Raw genomic sequence first — 22,927 nt, forward strand, 5'->3', positions numbered from 1 at the left:
GTCGCCGTTCGTGGCTAACGTGAAGTAACAGTTGCGGAATTGGTTGCTTCCCTATTGCGAAAGATTTTTATTGCTTTTTTGACGTTTCATTTCGATGTCTGTCGGTTTTCCCTGCAGCTACAGGTGTGGTGGCTGATGGGGTATGTTAATAATACAGGTATTACAGGTTTCAGAAGTTCCATATTCAATGAACTGGGCTGGACGTGTAGCAAACGAAACTTCGCGTTGTTAAGTATAACAGATATCGCCATATTCCAGCTGTGCGAACCAAGATTGATCTTTTTGTGTACTCAGTGTGGACGCCAGGTGCTGGGCCAATATGACAATGACGAACGCAATCTGGCACCGCTCGCTTTCTTCCGAAACCTCCACACATGATACGTTCACTGTGGTGCTGTACGCAGAACTGGGACTCGTCCAAAAGGGCGACGCAGTGCCGCTCCCGTGTCCAGCGCTGTCCTCAGGATGAACGTCCTGAAGGGAAGCCGCAACAGCGGTCTCCGTACTGACAGTCCGTGACGTTGCGCGGGTCGTCGCGCTCTCCTTGTGGACACCTGTCTTGCTACAGACAAGGCCATTTCCTGAGTCAAGCTATGTGACGTAGCTGTGCGTTCTGCACAACATGTCTGTCTACTCGGGAGGAGTTGGGTCACTGATATCTTCCACAGCGTTGAGTGCGGTCCTCTGAAGCTATGATTCAGTAGTGTCACCAGCGCCGACAGTGATATCACGGAGTGATAAGCCGCATTCTGGATAGGCCACGATCCTGCCGCTGTAGAATTCCTACACGTGCTCGTAGGCGTTTATCTTTCGTAGAAGAGGCGTAACATAGAACCAACATTCCAACGTGATTTCAGAGAAACGTGCTGCGTAATCTTTGCTTTTATACACAATTTCGATAGCTTTCCTAGTTTGAGCGGATGCGCTGAAATGCTAATCGTTTCCATATCCAAACACATAGTACACTTGATGACAATTTCACATTTGTTACATACCGCCTTCATTGTGCTGCAGTTTTAATGATTATCACTGTATAAGCTGCATGGTTTACCGTACAACGAGCCTTTCTCCTGATCAGGATACCCAAGGAAGTAATGCATTCATCGTAAATGTAACGTTGTGCGGACCCTGTGTAGGTGATCGAAAAACTCATACAGCGCTTGTCTATTCTCTGTACGCACCACGATTGCGTCATCGACATAGCGAAAAAGTTTTGGTAATTTTGATCTTTGGTAACAGTGACAACTGGCTAATGTGTGGTGGATCCAAACTACTATCTTCTATTGAGACTGCACTGCCGGCTCCTGTGGCCGAGCGGTTCTAGGCGCTTCAGTCTGGAACTGCCCGACCGCTACGGTTGCAGCTTCGAATCCTGCTTCGGGCATGGATGTGTGTTATTTCCTTAGTAGTTCTAAGTTCTAGGGGACTGATGACCTCAGATGTTAAGTCCCATAGTGCTCAGAGCCATTTGAACCATTTGAGACTGGACTTCTAGTGTGCGGGAAGTTTATGATTCGATTCTGACTTTATTTAGGCATTGGCATGGGCAAGGGCTTAGGGTCGTCGTCCGTAAGCCCTATTGCTGTGTTGGTTTCTGTGATTAGTTTGTAGGTTTATTGGGGGTGCCTCCACAACTGCGCCAGGCACTTTTACCCGATGTCATTGTTCTGGAGCGATTGAGGCTGTGTTTTCCAGGTGTCCGGTGTTTGGCTGTAGCGCGTCAATCTTGTCCAGGAGTGTTTAGGTTTTATCCTGGTTTGGTCGTAGATAGGTGGCACCTGGAGTTCTTGGCGTAAGTCGTTGACTCGGACTCATCTAGGGGCACCAAGTACGAATCTGAAACACCTGTTCTGCGTCACCTGTAGTAGCTTGAGATTCGTGATGCTAGTGATCCACCACGTTGAGCAGCTGGTTGGTGCAGGACATCTAATAACAGCTTCCTCTTAGACTAGATGTGAAGTCTGAAAAGTAATTTGCTGTTCAAAGTTGCACCTAGATATTTTATTGGCCCAGGTGATTTCTTGGTTGCGGAGGAAAAGTCCGTCACGCAGGTCTGGACGTCGACAAGTGAAAATGATCGCCTTAGTTTTTTCAGCGTTGAGCCTAATTTGGTTCGGTGTTGCTCATTCTTTCGATAAAGTGAGCTGACGTAATCGCCCTGTGGCAGCGGCGATTCTTCGGCTGCTCGTCACTAGGGCGTCGTCGTCCGCAAATTGCCCGAGGACGACTTGTGGCAGCACTTGTAAATCTTTTGCATGTACGGTAAAGAGTGTCGACGATAAAAACGGTCCTTGTGGGAGTCCGTCCTGGAGTAGTTTGTAGCTTGACCGTTGTCCGTCACTTTTGACCAGGATCCGTCGAGATTGTAAAAAGCTTTTAATTAGTATGAGACAGTAGTTCGGAATTGTCCGCAGATCAAGTTTGTGAAGCAACTTACCTCGCCTTACGTGTGACACCTGGTTGGAAACCCGAGAGCTTTTCAACGATGCTATACGTCGGGAAAATTTACATTCAGGAAATTACATGTCTGTGAAACCGCTTATATTTGTGCAAAGGGAACTTCCTTCTAGAGTTTTCCTGCTCCTCCTCATCTTCCTTCGTCTCTCTTTCATTGATAAATTTGTAACGGGCGCAGCTAAGACGTTGTAAAATGGTGTGAAACAAATCGGAGACGATTATTACGCCGCCCGCGAGTTTCTCGCGTGACCCGGCAGCCTAGCGCTGGGAGTCATGAAATAATTCGTTGAGTAAACAACCCTTTCGAGTTAAGCGCATACTGCAAGCGAAGTCATATTACTAAAGCATCACATGACTTCATACAACCAGAGTCTACGACATGAGCTCGCACATTGCAAGCGTATTCGTCAGACTGTCACGTTTTCAGCAATTGGCGTATCTTTTGGATTCCTTCCTCTATAACGATTCACTGAAGCTGAAGCAAAGACAGGAGAATATCTTGTACATTAGAGTACATGTAGAGTAGTATGTGGACGTCTAGTCGTCACCATCATGTTCATATATTCATAAACAAACCACTGAAATCAATAAATATTGTTGCTAAACATCATATATCCTTAGCTTATTTGTGCCGTATTTTTCGTACTTATGTGACACAAATCCTGTAAAATAGACCACGGCAGAGCATACTTCGGGTAAATCATTCGGATCAAAAATCATAATCTCCCGTTCAAGCTGAAGCACCCCAACACGTACATGAGAATGTTCGTTGTTAAATGAAATGCACGTTTGGCTTTCATCGCTGACTCGTGATAAAGTGTAAGCAGCTTCGTGTTCTTGCATTCTCGTCAGAACTCCCGGCAACGTAGCACGCACTGCTAACTTCCTAAGTTTTGGTACGTGTCGTAGAAACGCAGAAATTTCACATTGGAATCTTCTGATTGTTTTTCGAAGCTTTTTAGTTGTTTCTTCTATTTCCAGTGGCCTTCCATCCAAGGATTCGTCTTATCTTTTTTACGTCTCCTTTTAGGATACTTGATTTGTGAGTTTGTTACTTGACATTGTTCTTGTGATGAAGGAGATCGTGCGTCTATTTTTTCACAATCCAAGCTAGAGGTGACTCTGGCGTTTGCTATAAAGCAGCTTCATATTCTGTGTCGTCATATTCTCAAGTATTTGGTACGTTAGCCTTTCAGTTCCATCAGTGTTAAGCTATCTTACAAGAACAATATCTTTAAAAAATAGGCTACTTGTCATCAGTCCCAGCATTTGCTGCGTCACCGTACTCATAAGTCTTAAAACGTCTCTTATTGCGTTCCTTTTTTCACTTCGTTAACTAAAACAAACTGAAAACTTCTATAAGGATTTACTGTTCTGCAACATACTAATAGTTAATACAAGCGTGTCTACACACTTAATCTAATGTTTTTTCTGATAATGACTCATCTTGCAAAGTTTTCTCTAATTAAAGTCACTTACTAGTTAGGTTCATTTCTGAGGAAACGCCATCCACACAGTTCTTTGACGGTCACGACAGTGGCAGTTTTCATCACTTTGGTCCCATAACGACTTGCATTCATAAATTATACGAATAAACTTTTCAGTATCCATCTTCCGTAACAGGCTGGTGGTATGACACCGCTTCTAAAACGTTAACTAGGTGGGATCTGGTCGCTTTCACGTGTATACGGAAGCAGTCGTACGACTGATTTGCTTACAGTGTTACCGCTTCCAGTGCTATGCTCGTGTCGGGACTGTTGGAGCGACGCCGTGCGATTTAGGGGCGACTGAAGGTAGTAAGACCACACTGCCAAAGTTCGCGCACACTTGGTCTGTGGGGAAATTCGTTTCCCCGCTACATCTTTTCTTCCGGAAGTAGTAGCAGAGCAGAATGCGTAGGAGAGCTTCTGTGAAGTCTGTAAAGTATGTAAAGTAGGAGAGAGGTACTGGCAGAATTCAGGCTTTGAGGACGGGTCGCGAGTCGTGACTGGTTACCTCGGATGGTAGGAGCTTTGGCTGCGGAAGGCAAGGTTCCCAACTAGAGTCCCGGTCCTGCACAATTGTAAGCTGCCAGGAAGTTTCAAAACAGCGCACACTATGCTGCAAAGTAAAATATTCGCTCCAGAATAAAATTCAGTCGTCAGTTGCATATATGTAGGACAGACAGGGAGGGTACTTAAAACCCACTTTCGTGAGCACTCGCCCAACAAAGACGGGTAGAATTCATGTAAGTCAACTTCTGCAGAACAGCTCAAAATCGACACACACACACACACACACACACACACACACACACACACACACACACACCCTTGCTTAACATGGAAATTTTGCAGAGAGTTGACAAGGACTACTAAATGAACCTTTTACAAGAATTTGAAATACGTAATTATACCCATCTACAATCAAAAGAATTGTTGAATGATCAAGTTGCATTAAAAATGACACTATTTTGATTGCATAGCATTTCTTACAAAATGTGAAAGTTAGTCCATTTTTTTTATATATTGTAACTATGAGCCACGTTTTTTCCAAAAGTATTATATATAACTTCCTTACATACCTTAGTTACACTCTTTATATGCTTTTGTGTATGTTCCTTGCTGCTGGTACAACAGCTTGACATGTTCATAGATATGATTCAGTTACCGTAAATTATCACTCTCTTAATCTTTATTTACAGTAGTCACATAGAATATGAACATTTTTGGAAATTTCAAAGCATTATGCTTCTGTGTAGAAGGTATTGACATTTGCTAACCAATAGTAAGTTACTTTCTGTAATACCCTTCTCATACTTTACATAAATGTATGGCCAAAGTCTAAAAGATCCTGAAGACGACAAATTAATTTGTCGAAACCGATAAAGGGAAATAAAAATATATATATAAAACTGACGACTGAATTTCATTTTGAAATATATAATACAGTTGCTTAAAAATAATAGCTATGAATTAAGTAATAACATATTCGTTCCGAATAGATTTTTTTGGGCGGAACTGTTTTCTTTTCGTTTTTTGCATGACATTCCATGAATTCTACTCTGCGGAAAATTTTCATCGTATTCAAATCGACACTTGTTCATTTTGTTGTTGTCTCTCAGATTTTCCCCAGGTTTATGGTAACTGTTGATACTAATCTGCCCGTAGTTCATAGGATTTTTATCGCCAGCGTTACTCACACTTATTAATGTGTCCTTTAGCGCCGTTTCGAATAACCGTTGCTAGCAGCGCGGACGGTGATTGCAGGTGGCGTTCGGAGATGCGGGCCTGAGCTACAAGTTCTCCGGGCAGACGCTGCCCGCCAGCCCCTGGCCGCCGCTGCTGCTGGGCATGCGCGATGCCCTCAGCGCCCTCACCGGCGTGCGCTTCAACTTCGTCCTGGTCAACAGGTAGGTGCCGTCGCCGTAACACAGGGCATACATCTCGGCTCTGTGCAAGGAAAGGCTGAAATGTGGTTAGCAAGGTGATACTATGAAATATCCTCGAGCCTGTGATGTTAAGTGATGTGAGTTTTATGTTGTTTTGGACAGTAATTAAACGCGATGCGCTATCACATGACCTATTTCAGCAATAAGAGAGGATCCGTATTGTCCAATGAATACCCCCTGAGGATGGCAGCAAATAATTCCGTCGAAATCTTTCGTAATGTGTAGGACGCAGTTTAATATAGCAATACAGTTGATTTTTTAAAGGTTTTGACTCTAACCCATGAAATAGGTGCGGTTATATACTGTAGGAACTAGCGCTTCTGACATAGCAGGAACTTACAGGAAAATGGTACTAGTTGATGGAGAGTATGTAATTGACCATCTTTTCTTGCGACACAAGTCACAGAGGTTACTGGTCTCGGCCAGCCATTTGACATAGGCACAGGCTGTAAGCGACGACGTAATGCTCCCATTACAAAGTTAACGTAAGTATTAACTACTGCATTTTGAAATGATTTTGTGAATGTTTCGCGCAAAACAGTGAATTAAAAGAAGGTGAGGGAACTAACAGTTGGCTTTCTCACCAGCAGAATTAAATGACGGCTTTCATGAAGGCAACTTTAAAGAATTATACCATGAAAATAGCTACACAACTAAAACTGTGCAATAGTGAAAAAGACAAAGTAAGAGCATGTTTCATTGCAGATCACAATAGCCGGCACAACGGATCATTGTCATCAAAAAACTCAGTGAAAAAGATATTGGGGTCTTCCTAGCTCCAAGCGCTAACTCACGATGTCATGAGACGTATATTATACTTTATTTTTCAATTTTATATCATTTAATGTGTTGTCTTCAAAATATATGTCTCTGTGCTCTCGTCGATATGACACTGGTTTCTGCCGCCGAGTGCCCTACTTTTGAAGCCACAGTTTTACCCTACTAGGGAAGGAGAGTGTAGTGCACACCTGAGGCAGAAGTGTTTTAAACCATGTCATATGTCTCTCATGTTTTGATAGTTTGTGTTGTGTTTCTGCACCAGGTTTGGAAAAAAAGAGTCCGACATTCGCCTAAAGGCCTTGAGAAAATCCAACTACAGACCGCAACCACGAGTAAAAACTATATCCAGCTCCTTAATCTGCAGCTTGTATCCCATCAGAGCCATGCTCAGCTCTGTTCCACGCAAGTAAGCGCGAAACGCGTTACACTGTAGGAATCGGTGCTACGTATGTCAGTCGAAATGCTTACTGTTATTTCCAGTCTAACGGTGACACATGTGTGTAGCTGCCAACAATTTCAATATTTAACTTCCTGTGTATCGACATATTCTATAGCACTTTATAACAACAAAAATCTTGAGTACGAGAGTCTCTTGAGTAATTGCTGTACGTTTCTTTCTAGATATACCGTACTATTGTAACGTTGAGGACTCTATTTTGCGAGGCTGGCGGGTGCGCCAGACTTGGATCGAATCCGTCGGATTAATAGCCATCGCTGGCTTGAGGGGCCGCCGACTCGTTTTCTCACTTCCGTCTCAGGAACATTGTACGAAGGCAGTTAAGAGGACGAGCAACAGAGTTTCAACAACTTGACTTCCTAGTCTCCCCTTACAGTGACGTCGGACTTAACTTAGGGGTTGCAGTCAGAGGCCCAAGTGTGAAGTCGACGATGGGCAGAAAATGACTCGGCAAGAGCGGAGCCTGCGGTATGTGATGGCGCTGTAAAGAAATAGTACCTGGCTCTTTACGCTAGACGCATTTTGCTTTTGTTTTAAGAAATCATCATCATTGGCATCTGCTTGCTTTTGTTGTGACATATTGTCCTATGCAAACTTTACTACAGGGCGCCGTTTTGCAGTTTGAATCTCTGGCTTTTGAGACGTGTACATGCGTAACTTAGGTAACTGTGCAGAGTGCGTGCTAGTGTGTAGCGTCAAGTGTTTGCTGTTGTTGATTTTGATGTTGACTATTATTACTATTATTATTATTAAGATGAGTCTCACCAATATCAGTGTCATGTGGAACTTTGGAATGTAGCCCTGTATGTTGGCGCAAAAAGTGGCGATCACAAACTTTGAAAACTTCTCTTCTTGCTGACCAAATACTAGTTACAAACATTCCTTTCACTGCCAGGTGAACTGGGCTTAGTCGGGCACTTCCGCTGCAACATCCACATTTATAATCCGCAAGTCACTTCACGTTGTGTGGCCTAGGGTACTTCCAACACCACTGACACTTGCCCCCTTTCGTTTTCCAGCTGCGAACGGTACGCGGGAAAAGCGGCGGCAAGTCTTTGTGTGAGCTCTCATTTCACTTTCATGTCTTTGCGCTAGGTACACTATCTGATCAAAAGTATCCGAACACCTCTATGTAATCCAGGATTGATCAATCTGTTGCGAGTTGCGGATCCGCCAGTATATAAAAAGAGGCGGGGAGTATTGTGTTGTGAGTAGAGAAGCGGTAACAGCCCAGTCAGTCGATCAGGAGAGCTCAGTGACTTCGAATGCAGATTAGTCGTTGGATGTCACCTGAGTAACAAATCAATCAGGGACATTTCAACCCTTCTAATGCTGCCAAAATCGACTGTTGGACATGTGACGGTGAACTGAAAACACGAAAGAACAACCCACATCAAAAGTAAGACCAGGCAGACATGCTCTGACGGACAAGGACCGTCGAACACTTTGTGTGGTTGTTGTAAAAATAGCATGAAATCAGCGGAAGCAAACATTCGTGAGTCACAAAGTGGTACCAGCAGTCCAGTCAGCACCGTGACTGTGCTTAGGGAGTTGCAAAGAACGAGGAACAATGGTCGAACAGCCTCATGTAGGCAATGCCATGCACCACGCCTCTGCGCGGTGAATGACTGGAAAAAGAGCGATTTGAATGAATCGTGCTCTATCCTGTAGCAAACCGATGGAAGGGGTTTGGCGAATGTCTGAAGAACTTTACCTGACGTCATGCATAGTGCCAACAGTCAAGTACGGAGTAGGTGGTGCTACTGTATGGGAGCGTTTTCCGTGGTTAGGGAGTGGTCCATGTATTGCGCTTAAGAGAACGTTAAATGCGGAAGGATAGAAACATATTTTGTGGCATTGTGCACTGCATCTAGCTGAGGAACAGTTCGGAGACGATGACTCATTGTATCACAGTGACGAAGCACCCTGCCATTAAGTAGCATGCGTGAGGCAATGGTTTGTGGATAATAACATTCTTGAAATCTACTGGCCGGCCCAGAATCTCGACCTGAACCATGTGTAACACGTACTCCAGCGTCCTATATGAGTACCTTCCCTAGATTCAGCCTTTGAAGGAGAACGGACTGCCATTCTCCACTGTCGATCACAGTGTATTGCTATTCTTTGGATCTTCTCCATTTAATCTGTCAATCGTGCATGGTAAAGGTCTCAGAACGAGGCGATGTTCCGCATTTCACTACAATTATCTAGCTTTGCAGCTCCTCTGTATGCAACGATATCATCCTCAAATAGCCTCATGAAAATTCCGACGTGATCCACTATGTCATTTACACGTATCTGCTACGGTTCTATAACAGTCATTCGAGGTACGCCTGGAGCTGGTTATCTCTCCACTAACACATGCTGTGTTCTACTTGGCAGGAACTCTTCAACCAATCACAACCTGGTCTCATATTCCGCACGCGACAGTGCGGAAGTACACCGAACGACCTCTCCAAGTCAAAGTACACGGCATCAACCTGGGCGCAGATATTTGCGCCCTTCTTTGTGTCGTGTATGAACATGAAGAGCTTTTTTTTTTCTTTCTTACAAGATCATTGTTTGCGGAGTCCATGTGGATTTCTGATCTCCAGAAAGGCCATAAGACGCGAGCATAAAACATGATCAGCGCCAATGATGCGTTTGCTACTTGAACTACAAAGGCACGCATCATCAGTGTTGTAAGTAGGCTGTTTAGGTTTTCTTATTGGTAACGCCACGTAGCGCTCTGTATGAAAATCACTGGCTGTGCTGTGTGCAGTCTGTGGCTAGTTTGCATTGTTGTCTGCCATTGTAGTGTTGGGCAGCTCGATGTCAACAGCTCGTAGCGTTGCGCAGTTGGAGGTGAGCCGCCAGCAGTGGTGAATGTGGGGAAGTGAGATGGCGGATTTTTGAGAGTGGATGATCTGGACGTGTGTCCACCAGAAACAGTACATTTGTAAGAATGGATGTCATGAACTGCTATATATATTATGACTTTTGAACACTAGTAAGGTAAATACATTGTTTGTTCTCTATCAAAATCTTTCATTTGCTAACAATGCCTATCAGAAGTTGGTGCCTTCAGTAGTTTTAATCTTTATTTAGCTGGCAGTAGTGGCGCTCGCTGTATTGCAGTAGTTTGAGTAACGAAGATTTTTGTGAGGTAAGTGATTTGTGAAAGGTATAGGTTAATGTTAGTCAGGGCCATTCTTTTGTAGGGATTATTGAAAGTCAGATTCCGTTGCGCTAAAAATATTGTGTGTCAGTTTAAACACAGTCATGTATAATTTTTCTAAGGGGACGTTTCATATGTCGACCCTTAGCCGAGGATACCTCACTGGAATCTTCTGATTTTTTTCTTGTAGTTTGTGTAATTAGTGCAGCCTTTGTTTATTGCTAGCGCGTAATCATAGAGAGAATTTCCTTTGTAGTTGTAGTTTTTCATTCTTGTACAGTAAAACAGTTGTGGCATGCATGTAGATTTGCACCAAGTATTTCGCAGCTGCGCTTGCAATTAACGATTTATTATTTTAAATGCTATGTTTGTGTGTTTTCTTATTTTGCTCTTAAAATTGTGCTTTTCTGTGTTATTGTGTGAAATATTGTGACAATAATGGCGTGTGAAAAACGTAATACTAGGCTCCAAAGTAAACTGCGAAATGACAGTGAAGACGAAAGCAGTGTGTTAGCGCCGCCGAGTAATGAATTAACTAATGTTCAAAGTAGTAATTTGGTAATTGTGCATAGGGAAATGGAGCGGGCTGCAATTAATGGTGTAGGCAGTGAAACAATTAGTGGACAGGGGAGCATTATCGATCGATCGGTCAGGAATCCGAAATGACAGGACACAATCTTGCAAATACTGTAGATTCAGGTTTTGCGTCCTCACCGTTTTCTCAAATAAGTCAAGACACATTTTCTGCTTGTCAAAATGTGAGTGTTACCGATGCAAATGCACTGCCGAAAGGCATAGAGGAACAGATTCCAGACACTAATACATTATTATTGCAATTAATGCTACAAATGAAACAAAATCAGAGACAGACACAGCAAAAGCTTCAAAAGTTAGACACAATGGAACAAAACCTTCGGAAGTTAGATACTACACTTGAACAATCAATGTATTTACGTTACTAGTGTTCAAAAGTCATATATATAGCAGTTCATGGCATCCATTCTTACAAATGTACTGTTTCTGATGGACACACGTCCAGATCATCCACTCTCAAAAATCCGCCATCTCACTTCCCCACATCCACCACTGCTGGCGGCTCACCTCCAACTGCGCAACGCTACGCGCTGTTGATATCGAGCTGCCCAACACTACAATGGCAGACAACAATGCAAACTAGCCACCGACTGCACACAGCACAGCCAGTGATTTTCATATAGAGCGCTACGTGGCGTTACCAATAAGAAAACCTAAACAGCCTACTTACAACACTGATGATGCGTGCCTTTGTAGTTCAAGTAGCAAACGCATCATTGGCGCTGATCATGTTTTATGCTCGCGTCTTATGGCCTTTCTGGAGATCAGAAATCCACATGGACTCCGGAAACAATGATCCTGTAAGAAAGAAAAAAAAGCTCTTCATGTTCATACACGACACAAAGAAGGGCGCAAATATCTGCGTCCAGGTTGATGCCGTGTGCTTTGACTTGGAGAGGCCGTTCGGTGTACTTCCGCACTGTCGCCTAATGAATAAAATATGAGCGTGCGGAATATGAGAACAGAACATGAGTGACGCAGTCTATAAGCAGTTTCAATCGTGAAAAGTCGTCTGATGGCGAATCTTTCGATTCGAAAACGGTGACGATGCAGTTGAAAAAAAAGTCATTATGAACAGTGGCTGGTTGCTGTTATTAGTTTGTCTCTTTCTTTGACGTGCCATTTTCAGTTAATTAAATGCGGGGTGTAAGTGAAAGCTTCCCTTCTGACATTCCCGCAGTCACTTCCGCGCTGTTTGCGGCTTGTATGTATGCTGCTGAACGCCGTTGTCGTAGGCAGCCCGTTATACCTGCCTGCTTCTCTCCTGTGCCGCGAAAAGGCGGTAGCCGGCGGTGTACCGTTTTCCATTTATTGTTAACGGGGCGATACATTCGCGAGCCGGCTGTTACTCATTTTATGGGCGCAGTTAAATTATCGGCAGCTGATGGAGCAATTCGCCTGTAGATTGCTTGGCGTGTCGTCGCCGGCGCGGCGCTGAACAGTTACAGCGCGTCCTCGTCAGGGCAGCCGCTCTGCTGCGCCCGTCACTTCATACAGAAGCTGCACTCCGGTCTCGGCATGGCACCTGAAACGTGATGTCCTGCTGCTGATACCGTCTTCCGTTGAAACCTGTAAGAGCATATTAAAACGGGTACGTTTGCAATAAGTTCATTGATAACAGGGGAGACGTTAAGTTTTGGCGGGGGGCTGTAAGGCTTTTAATTAGAGTCTTGAAGGAATAGAAATACCTCTAGATGTCAAAAACAATTCTTAATAGCTGGTTCTTCCATGTGAATGGAACTGAACGGGAAAAAATGCCGGCCAGGAGCAGTAGAGAAGTGATATCAAACGCAAACGCATGCTGCAGATCGACTATTATTGCTTCTTACGAGGTGACACAGACGCTGTTTGACACCGGTAGAAAAGACACAGTTAAATTTCTCAAATGTGCACTGATATGGCTCCAGAGCTACCCAACCGAACCATGAAGTCCTCTGCTGAACAGAAAAGTAATCTTGGAAAAGTGTATCCCTAAGCTACGCAAAAAGTTCAGAGCTTGGTATCTTCCTTTGCTCCATACATGTCAAACATTTTTGTGATACATCCCTGTAACACTTACATGGTTTTATCCTCCCCCTTTATCAAAGTGAGAACTCTAAGAACGTGTTTTCTGGCGCCTCACTTCTGACTGATGACAATTCTTCGTCATCAGTATTCGCAAAAAGATATAGGCCAGGTAATTTCCGAAGAGTGGAGTCACATGAAAAGTTAGTATGTCTAAAATGGGAAGAATTCTAGAAAGTGATAAGTCATGCTCAACATGGGGTACTTCTGAGTCGCTAGCCCACGTGGCTTTCGACTTACCCAGCTGCTGAGGCGTTCCAGGCCGCTAAAGTCAGCCATTCACAGGTTACAGAACGTGCTGCCGACAAGAAATGGGTACGCCGACAGAACCGCCAAACCACAGTAAACTGAGTATGGGGAAGACATCCAGAACGAAAAAGGGAAAAACAGAAAGACTAACTTGCTCGAAAGTAGTCGGGAACAACGTCTGAAAGAAGCAGCATAGCCGTTGTCTGAGGACCTGCGTCCACAGCTCTTGAAAGAAGTAAAATAATGATAACAGTGAGTGCACACTTACATTTCACATCGTGCAAAATTATAAAGTTGTCAAAGTTTTATGAGTGTGTTGCTATTGTAGTTCTTAAATAAATTGCATGACACATGTAAAGCTCAAATTATCGGATAAATGCTTTTCAAATTAGCTGTGTCTCTGAACTGCAACACTGATTTGAATAAATTATTGTATCAGTTTAGTATCCGCTCACACAGGCAAAACAAAACCGTTTCGCCAGGCAATTACAGTCTTACGGTTTTGGGGTCGCTGAGGATGGGAGCAATCTGAAACAGAGAACATTTTATTTATTTATTTGCTACAATTACCTCACTATCTATGTAACAGTCTGTGGGCAGTATTATTACTAATACAGTTCTACTAACACAATCACACTATTGTCACAGTGTGTTAACAGTTCGAATTTCCTTTTAGTTCTTTATCATAAATACAGATTATAAAATAAAATACAAATATTGGAAAACATAAATAATCATGAAACAGAATACAAATAGTAAAGAAAGGTGTGTGGGAAGTTAGTGAAAGAGAAAATTTGTCCCTGAAATCGTAGCTGTTTCAGTGGTGAGGGCTCGGGAAAACTTCGAGCCTGTCCTCACTGAACTAGCTTTACAAGTATTTGGTTTTACAACTGATATCTTTTGCTCTACATAATAGTTTTCATTAATTGTTACGAATTCATCGTAATCTAATGTCAATTACACAATTTTGTATACTATTTTACTTGTTCTATTGTTAGGTTCTGTTGTATCACATTCGCCTTTCGACCTTGTATGGATAATTACATCAATTTTTGAATGTCACGTTCACTTGCTGTATCTATTGTTTTATTCGATTCAGTGTCAGTGTCTGTTTCGTGCCACAGGTTTTGTTGTCGTGCTTGTGTTGCGTTTTATAGTGTTCGGAAGTATGGTCTAGTTTGTCTGTAAGCGTCATCTGCTAGTTTGTTCAGGATTAACATTTGTTCTGATCTCTTATTGTGTTTCCTAGATCTTATAATTCTTCATTCGGTCTGAGGTGTGTTAATGTGTCATTTTATAGTAGCCCTAGCTGTTTGCTCCATACCCCTGCTCACCGCCAGGCCCTTGTTCGCTTGGATGAGATTTGTATATGTGTTTTGTTCTTATTTCCGGATTGTACTCTAGATAGTTACTGCTGATATTTGTAGGGGATGAGTGTAGTTGCCTGTCGTTGCTGTACTGCTTAGCAGACATTATTGGAAACGTCATATTCAGTACGTTTTATCTGCCTTTTATATAGTTCTTTATAGGTCGGGCACTTTGGACCCCCGGCCTTAGCGCGAGTTCTATTTTTATATTTGCAAGGGGTGCGGCCCACAGCTTTTTCCTGGCGACAGTCTGGTTTCTTGTGGTCTGGTTTGACACATCTACCGCAAACTGGCTCTTTATCACAACGTTTGGTCGGGTAATCATATCCCCAACATTTAAAACATTTTTGGACTGCTACAAAGTCTCTGATGCTAAATGACTCAAATTGTATGAACGCTGTCTCACGTTATAAAAGCAAAAATCTGACCCCTGGTGTACCTCAAGTAAATTGTTCACAGTTCTTTTGGCTCTAGGCCCTGTCTTGAAATTCTTCTCTTGTAATATGCTCACTGAGGTTTATTTCATAAAGATCGTCAAGGGATTCATCAGTTAGTGACGCAGGACCCTGATTTACTGTTATTAGTGGCCTTAGTTTTCGTAACTCTTCGCATCGAATGTCTTTTAATTGTGCAGTTTTGCCAATAATCTTCCTTTTGTCTGCCAAAGTTTCTATTTCCAGAATCACAGTGCTTTCTGTTCTTCTGACCGCCTTGATCTTTATCTTCTCCTGCCTCGGATTTATAGTTTTTGTAATAGTATCTCGAACAAGTGTGGCATTTTTATTTATTTCTGACTTAAAAAGTAGTACACTTGTCTGTTTCGCCTTTGCCTTTTCATACTTTCTTCTATCCTTTTCTTTGGCTTTACCTTCTGACCTGATGCTGCTACTGCGTGGAATGACTCTGGAGTAACTTTGCACTCATTTCTCAGTTTTTCGTTTTCTGACTCGAGTTCAGCAATTTCGTTTTCCAGACGTCTCATTTTGTCGAGAGCGCCTGGGTCGCTCGCTACTGCCAGGTCCCTTGGCAGTCTGTGGTTGTCAATTGGAAGCTCTTCGTTTTGTCCAAACATTTTTGCTTTGCCCATTGCCAAGGATCATATCTTGCTCCTAAAAGACGCTCCGACTGTAGTCGAAACTTTTTTTCTGAGCTTTTCCTGCAATTCTCCCAAGATCTCATCGCCTACTCGTACCATTTTAGCCTCCATGCTGGCACTTTTTGGTAGTAGATCTTCTAACGAATTAGTGCGTCTGACTGCTCGTGTTGTTCTGCGGTCGGCGTTCCAGAACCATCTCGACCTAGTGACATGACTGTAAGGTTCAGTCAGATTCTCAGTTATTAATCCAGCAGACATACCTTAGGTCTTAAAACACTAAAAGTTCGTGTTGTAGACGGCGCAGAACCTCGAGCGACCTACTGCGGCAACTGGCGTGTTCAGTCGTATAGCGCACGCATTGAGAACACCTGCAAACAGCTGTAGGTAAGTTACGCTGTAGTCGGCGCCTGCTGAGTCGCCCGCAGGTGGCAGGAACGGCTGGGCAGCTGGAAAGCCGTGACGCGGCACTGGTCGCTGGAATCCGCACACTGCTCCCTCAGCTCGGCTGACGATGCGCGACGCGTGACGTAGCGCGAGCCGGCTGGTGCTCAGCACCGCGGAAGGACGGCGACACCCCCACGCCAGCGGCGACCGCTCTCGTACCGCCTTATTTAAACCTTATACCGTCCTCAAATATCGCGCTGTATGTCAAATATCATTTCTGCCGCTTGTGAGAGTATCAGCTCTTAAATACCACTTCTATCACGCCGAAACGACGCTTTACCGCGGAGCCGATATCGAGCCACTGTAAAGCCGGCAGCCATTTTGGCCAAAAAAAACAAAAAAACAAACAAACAAACAGCCAACACAAAGTGTTTTGAGCGGAACCGACATTTAACGATCAGTACTTGGGGGCCGACGGCCAACTCATCGCGCCCTTGCTGCGGCTGTTCTCTTGAGGGGCCCATACCGTACTAATTTATATATGATACCAACAAATAAGAAGATCGCTACATTTGCCGTCTGTGATACAGCTCCCCACCCCCACACCCTTCCCAGCGTCAGTATTTGAAACTTAAACGGCACTGCTAGAATAAGTGGTCACTTGTTCAAAACATTCTTATTTAGAGACGCGTTTCGGGCACAGACCATCGTCAGAGCATCAGAAAGAAAAGTCTTCATACAAGGTGTGGAGTCACATGTGCCAGCCGTTAGCATCAGTACTCAACTACATCATAATCGCAGGCCTCCTGCGCGACGTTATGTCGCACCTTACAATGTCAGTATTGGTTCTTGAGAAAAAATAGTTGACAACTGGGTTAGTGGGTGACAGTAAGTCGTATGTGATCGATACCTCCGAGATAGCGATGCCGGCGAACATCTTTGGGTGGTCACACTAAGCGGCTGATGTTATGAGGCCTGCTGGCGATCGTCGCCAGTGATCTCCGAGCTACCTGCATGCAGAACTCTGGTCTCTGAATATAGAACTGCAGCGCGCCTCTGGACTCCTGTCGTCTGCATCGTCCGCCAGGCTGTACTAAGGCAAAATGTTGGCATCACCCTGTGTATAATTAAAGGTTAGTTATTCAAGGAACTTTCGGATTTGCTGCCGTTCGACGTTTGCTACCCTCCAAGATATTTCGACTAAGAACCTACCAATCATCTTAAGCGGAACCATCGAAGACTGAAAAAAGACTTATCCTGTCCCCATGTTTATTAGCGCCCTGTGAATATTCCACGCACGTTGTAAGATCAGATTATGATGACCACTGACCATACAACCCGAAGGGCAGTGGCCCAGCTGCAGAAATCAGCTGTCTTGGATTGTCGTTTGCCGTAGCCGTCGGCGAACTCTGTCTTCTTCGTTTGGAATAAATCGTTGAAATGATGGAGTGCCACGCTTTATGCAACAGTTACCCATTATCACGATTCGTCACGCACGCCGCTGAATGGTCAGCGTAGCACAATGCCATACGAGGGGCCCAGGTTCGATTCCCGGCTGGATAGGAGATATTCTCCACTCAGGGACTGTGTGTTGTGTTGTGTTGTCTTCATCATCATTTCATACTAATCGACAAGCAAATCGTCGAAGTGACGTCAACTAAAAAGACTTGCAACTTGCGCCAGGTGAACCGTCTACCCGACGGAAGGCCGTAGCCATTTCCATTCCCACGGTTCATCTCATTTTCCCCTACGCATACTTCCATACGTTGTTTAATAATGGAGTCCCAAAAACATGTTCCTGTGTTCAATAATATTATTTAATCCTACTCCACTGAAAGTGCGGTGTGGATAAAATGTTCAGCAACAGCAGATATGGTTCACTGCAAAAGGCGAGAGCTGAGTTGAATTTCGGGGCAGCGTTCTTCTGTGGGACGCGTCGTCTGCCATATGTAAACAGACTTCACTGGCAAGGTTCTTTGTAAATATCAGCCCTCTGCAATACCAAACTGTCCTTCGCTGCCTCCCAGGCGGTTTGTAGTCGTAGATGATCGGCTGAAAACCACTTTAACTTGAATTTCTGGAGGATACAGGCTATCTTGAATGAAGTATTCCCGACAAATGGAAGAAAAGCTAGGTATTTTGGCGGCATGGTCTCATTAGTATGCACTTCCTGGTTTCAAAGTCCGACTAATGAAGCCCTGTTAATCTGCTGGGTAGAATGTCTGTTTCTTTCTGAAAACTGTCTTTAGGTGTCCGAGCACTTTGGGCAAACTATATGGATTTGAGACCATGTAAGCTCTGCGTGCAAGTAATTTAAGCACACTCATAGTTTCCGACGGTTCATGGAATCTCGACGGTTGTAAATACAAATCAATGTGTGTGGGCTTACGATAAACTGAATGCCCCAAAGAGCCATCCTCATTCTTCCGCCGAGGCAGAACGTACAGGAAGGCAGGTTACACTCTATACTACATAGTGAATTGAATGTTCTTATGGAATTGAGTTGAAGTAAAAACAAAAATTTATCATCTCCATGAGGCCTCACTATGAAAGTATCGTCCACATTCATGCCGTTTTTCTGATTGTGAGACTTACATCATTCACTGTAATGGTTTCTGAAACAGGGAACTATCAGATAAGCACCGTGTTGGAATACTTCATTAGAAGAAGTAGACGCGACCAAAATAAATAATTCCTTTATGCGAGCCACGAATTTTACAACCTCACTTGTGGTTTTGCTGCAAATGTTACCAGAGAATTTGCTGCTCCGGATATACACAGTCTGAGACAAAAACTTAAGCACCCAGAACACATGGTCGGATGTGAATGTAACTTCGTACACTCACACACCATCGGGAGGTATGTGAATGGCTAGATTTGCAACTCTCTGACAGGCAGAACAGCCACCATAGCTCTTTAATGCTGTTCTTTTTTAGCATTTTTACTAGGGTCCATAAGGTACGTAAGGGGGCGTGAACGGCGTCCATATTGAGTGATCACTGTGAAGGCAGCGGAGAGACTGTGAATTGTGAGACGGCTTCATCAGCACCTGACGGGGATGCAAGGGGCTTCACGTGCCTCCAACTGGCCGGCCGCTCTGATCTTGAAATACCGAGCGAGGTGGCACAGTGGTTACACTCGGAAAGGCGACGGTTCAAACCCGCGTCCGGCCATCCGGATTTAGGTTTTCCGTGATTTCCATAAACCACTCCAAGCAAATGCCGGGATGGTTCCTTTCAAAGGGCACGGATGATTCCCTTCCCCATCCTTGACACAATTCTGTCATGTGCTCCGTCCCAAATGACCTCTATGTCGACGGGACATTAAAACCAATCTTCCTCCTCCTCCTTGGGGCAATATCGGACTGCATGTGAACCTGCGGGCAGGCATACCGTCGTCAAGTCCCCAATAAACCACGTGTGATCACCACAAGAGAGGGTCGCCGTATTGTGCACCAAGGACATCGTGACACCTTCACGTCTGCGCCCCCCATCCGAGAACAAATAAAGGACTGACTGCAGCATTCTGTACCATCCCGCAATATTGGTCGGAGACTGCTTGTCACCACAGCAACACAAACGTGTGCGTTTGGAGTGGTGCTGTGGTTGGGAAGCACGGACCACTGCCGATATATGGCGTCGTATTGTGTTCAGCAATGAAGCACAGATCTGCATTATTCCGGATGACCATCGTCGACGAATATGACAGCGACCTGGGGAAGGTCCCGTTCTTCCACTGTTTTGAAGAGGCACAGTGGTGTTACTCCTGGCATCGTGCTGTGTGACCCATTGGGTATGACATGTCGTCACGGCAGGCAGTGGTTGAGGGAACTCTGACGGCACGTCAGTACGTCACGGACAGCCTGCATTGTCATGTACTGCCTCCCATGCGACTGTAGCGTGGCTTCATTTTTTAACAGGACGGTGATCGTCCACGTATGGCATGTGTCTCTATGAACTGCCTGCCTGATGTTATGGTACTTCAGTACCAGAAAGGTCCCCAAGGGAGAAGGTGATAGAACATGTGAGGGATCAGCTCGGACCTAATCTGTCTCAATGCCAGAATTCAGGATATCAGGGACAAGTTAAAACATTTTAGATGATCCAGCATTGAAGTGGACATGGACTGCGGCTGGCCATAAACTGGTAGAAATAAGGAATACCCACAGTGGCACTTTTTGTAAAATATATTAATTACTCAACCAGTTTTGACACTACTTCTTCAGGCCCCTATGCAAACTGAATGGTGAAATCCAATCCTCGGTGCATTAGGACAGGTACCATGTGTACTGGCTGGCCTCATGGATGTTTTTTACACGATCTGTACGCTCCAGTCATCTAACAATAATTGCCTACAGCTGCAGTTACTGTTAGATGACTGGCGTGTACAGATCGTGTAAAAAAAAAAAAAAAAAAAAATCCATGAGGCCAGCTAGTACACATGGTACCTGTCCTAATGCACCGAAGATTGGATTTCACCATTCATTTTGCATAGGGGCCTGGCGATGTTACTTCGAAACTAGTTGCATAAGTAATACATTTTATAAAAAGTACTGCCGTTGGTATTCTTTATTTCTACTATTTACGGCAGTTGTGGCCCCCCTTGCCTCAGGAGAAGATATAACGTCTTTATGACACCCATGCCAACCGAAACAGTACACGAATCCAGGCCAGAAGGGATGCAACGTCACAGTGATAAGTGAGTTCTTATTGCCAAGTTGTTTGTAAATTTGACTCGATTTTGTTAGCAGTGAAATAACATGACGTGTTCTCACAATCCAGAAAGTTTCGTTTCGTTCTCCCCTTTTCTCTTTTTAGTCAGGCAGTGGATTTCGTGTGCTCTGTATCTTACCGCGTATATTCTGTATAAAACTCACAGACATTTGCAGCTTTATTCCCGAAATCAGTTATCACCCTCTCCTGTTGATGTACCTCTGTTGAGAAAAATAACTACCTGCAAAACAGGAGTGCACATAATCTCCATGGAAAATTGATATTTCAAGGCTTTTTGAGAGAAACACATTGTCGCATTTCCAGTACAGGTCTCTACGGCACTGAGTGGCAACAAACTGCCTGTAGGGAACGCATACTTCAGACACCAAGTATATAAAATGTATTACATTGTAGATTGAGAGTAAAGTGCCTTTCCATATTTTAATATCAGTTTATACTTCATCAGTACTTGATTACGAAACTTCCCGGCAGATTAAAACCGTGTGCCGGACCGAGACTCGAACTCCGGATCTTTGTCTTTCGCGGGAAAGCGCTCTACCATATTTTTTTATCTTATTTTGTTCGTTATTGATCGTTGTATCTTTTGGGGCGGACGTCCCATGGCGTCTGTTCAAGTTCTTCGTTGATCCATCCACTTAGTTTTTTTAGTACAGAGGGCAGCTAGCCCTCTAACCGAACACGCTGATCTACCGTGCCGGCAGCATCTGAGCTACCCAAGCACGACTCACGACCCCTTCTCACAGCTCGTCTTCTACCTTCCAAACTTCACAGGAACTCTCCTGCAGACCTTGCAGAACTAGCACTTCCGATAGAAAGGATTGCGGAGACATGGCTTAGGAAGTTTCATATGAACGCATACTCCGATGCAGAGTGAAAATGTCGTTCTGTAAGCATCCCCCAGGCTGTGGCTAAGCCGTGTCTCCACGACATCCTTTCTTCCAGGAGTGCTAGTTCGGCAAGGTCTGCAGGACAACTTCTGTGAAGTTTGGAATGTAGGACACGAGGTACTGGCGGAACTAAAGCTGTGAGGACGGGTCTTGAGTCGTGCTTACGTATCTGAGATGGTAGAGCACTTGCCCGCAAAAGGCAAAAGTCTCGAGTTTGAGTCTCGGTCCGACACGCTGTTTTAATCTGCTTGAAAGTTTCACATTAGTGCACACTACGCTGCAGAGTGAAAATTTCATTCTAGTACTTGATTAGTTCATTCGTTATTTTTGTTCAATCACGAGAAAGATCATGATAATCCCTGGAAGATGCATGGGTTGCAGCATCGCACAAGAAATCGTGTTTCCGAGGTCAACAGTGTCTACGGTGGATCTTCAGTGACAATTTGACCATACAGGTAAATTCCAATGAAACTGTATGTCTAGATGATGTCACTTTGCCTCCGCAGAGCCGTATGAGGTGATCATCAGATGTCAGCCAATTTGAACGGGCGGCGTCAGGATCCCATTTCTACAACGACTGTACAGAGACGAATGCTCGCACTGACTTCAACCGTCGACGACCGACTCGCGTCCAATTGCTGACACCTCGACGGAGAGCTCAACGGCTGGCATAGACTTCCACCATCGTCCATGGAAAATGGAACAGTGGCGGAGTGTAGGAATCCCGATTTGATCTGCATCTAATTGATGGGCGAGTGAGAGCTTGCGCATGCTCCTTGAAGCTGTGGACCCTGAATGTCCAGGAAGGAGGTAGCACAATAACGGTCTGGGCTGTGTTTGCATGCTCACAAGTAGACGCTGTTGTCCGGCTGCCGGGACTGATGACAGGTGAACCTGATGTGGACGTTCTAGAAGACTGTCTTCATCCCTGATCGAAATGGCTTGATTCAGCGGGACAATTCAATGTGTCACCGTTCTTTGGTTGCACACAATTGGCTTGTAGAACACTCCAGTGCGTTCACGACCATGGCTTGGGACACACACATCGTTCTATCTTTAACAGAATCGAGCAATTGTTGGGTGGTGTCGAAACAAGGACAAGAGACAGGATGACAGAGATTTGCTAAGACATCAGGAAATAACTTTTATTGTGCTAGAGGGAGCCGCAGAGTGTAGCAACTGTAGAAGAAAACGGAGATTGACGTATGCCGATGTACATCGATCGTTGCAAGTACTAATCTGAGACGAAAAGGTTCGCACAGGAGAAGAATT

At 44.3% G+C, this 22,927-nt stretch overlaps 1 protein-coding gene across 2 annotated transcripts in view; it reads left to right on the forward strand.

The window, feature by feature from the left end:
• The window catches only part of LOC126472016 (DNA oxidative demethylase ALKBH2-like), a 173,028-nt gene that overhangs the window by 125,455 nt on the left and 24,646 nt on the right, over positions 1–22,927 (forward strand). For both annotated transcript variants that reach the window (XM_050099904.1, XM_050099907.1), the window contains exon 3: positions 5,706–5,848. In XM_050099904.1, the coding sequence (XP_049955861.1) occupies positions 5,706–5,848 (143 nt within the window). The remainder of the gene's footprint in view (positions 1–5,705; positions 5,849–22,927) is intronic.

The sequence above is a fragment of the Schistocerca serialis genome, chromosome 1 (genome assembly GCF_023864345.2).
Source record: "Schistocerca serialis cubense isolate TAMUIC-IGC-003099 chromosome 1, iqSchSeri2.2, whole genome shotgun sequence".
In the NCBI taxonomy this organism is placed as follows: Eukaryota; Metazoa; Arthropoda; class Insecta; order Orthoptera; family Acrididae; genus Schistocerca; species Schistocerca serialis.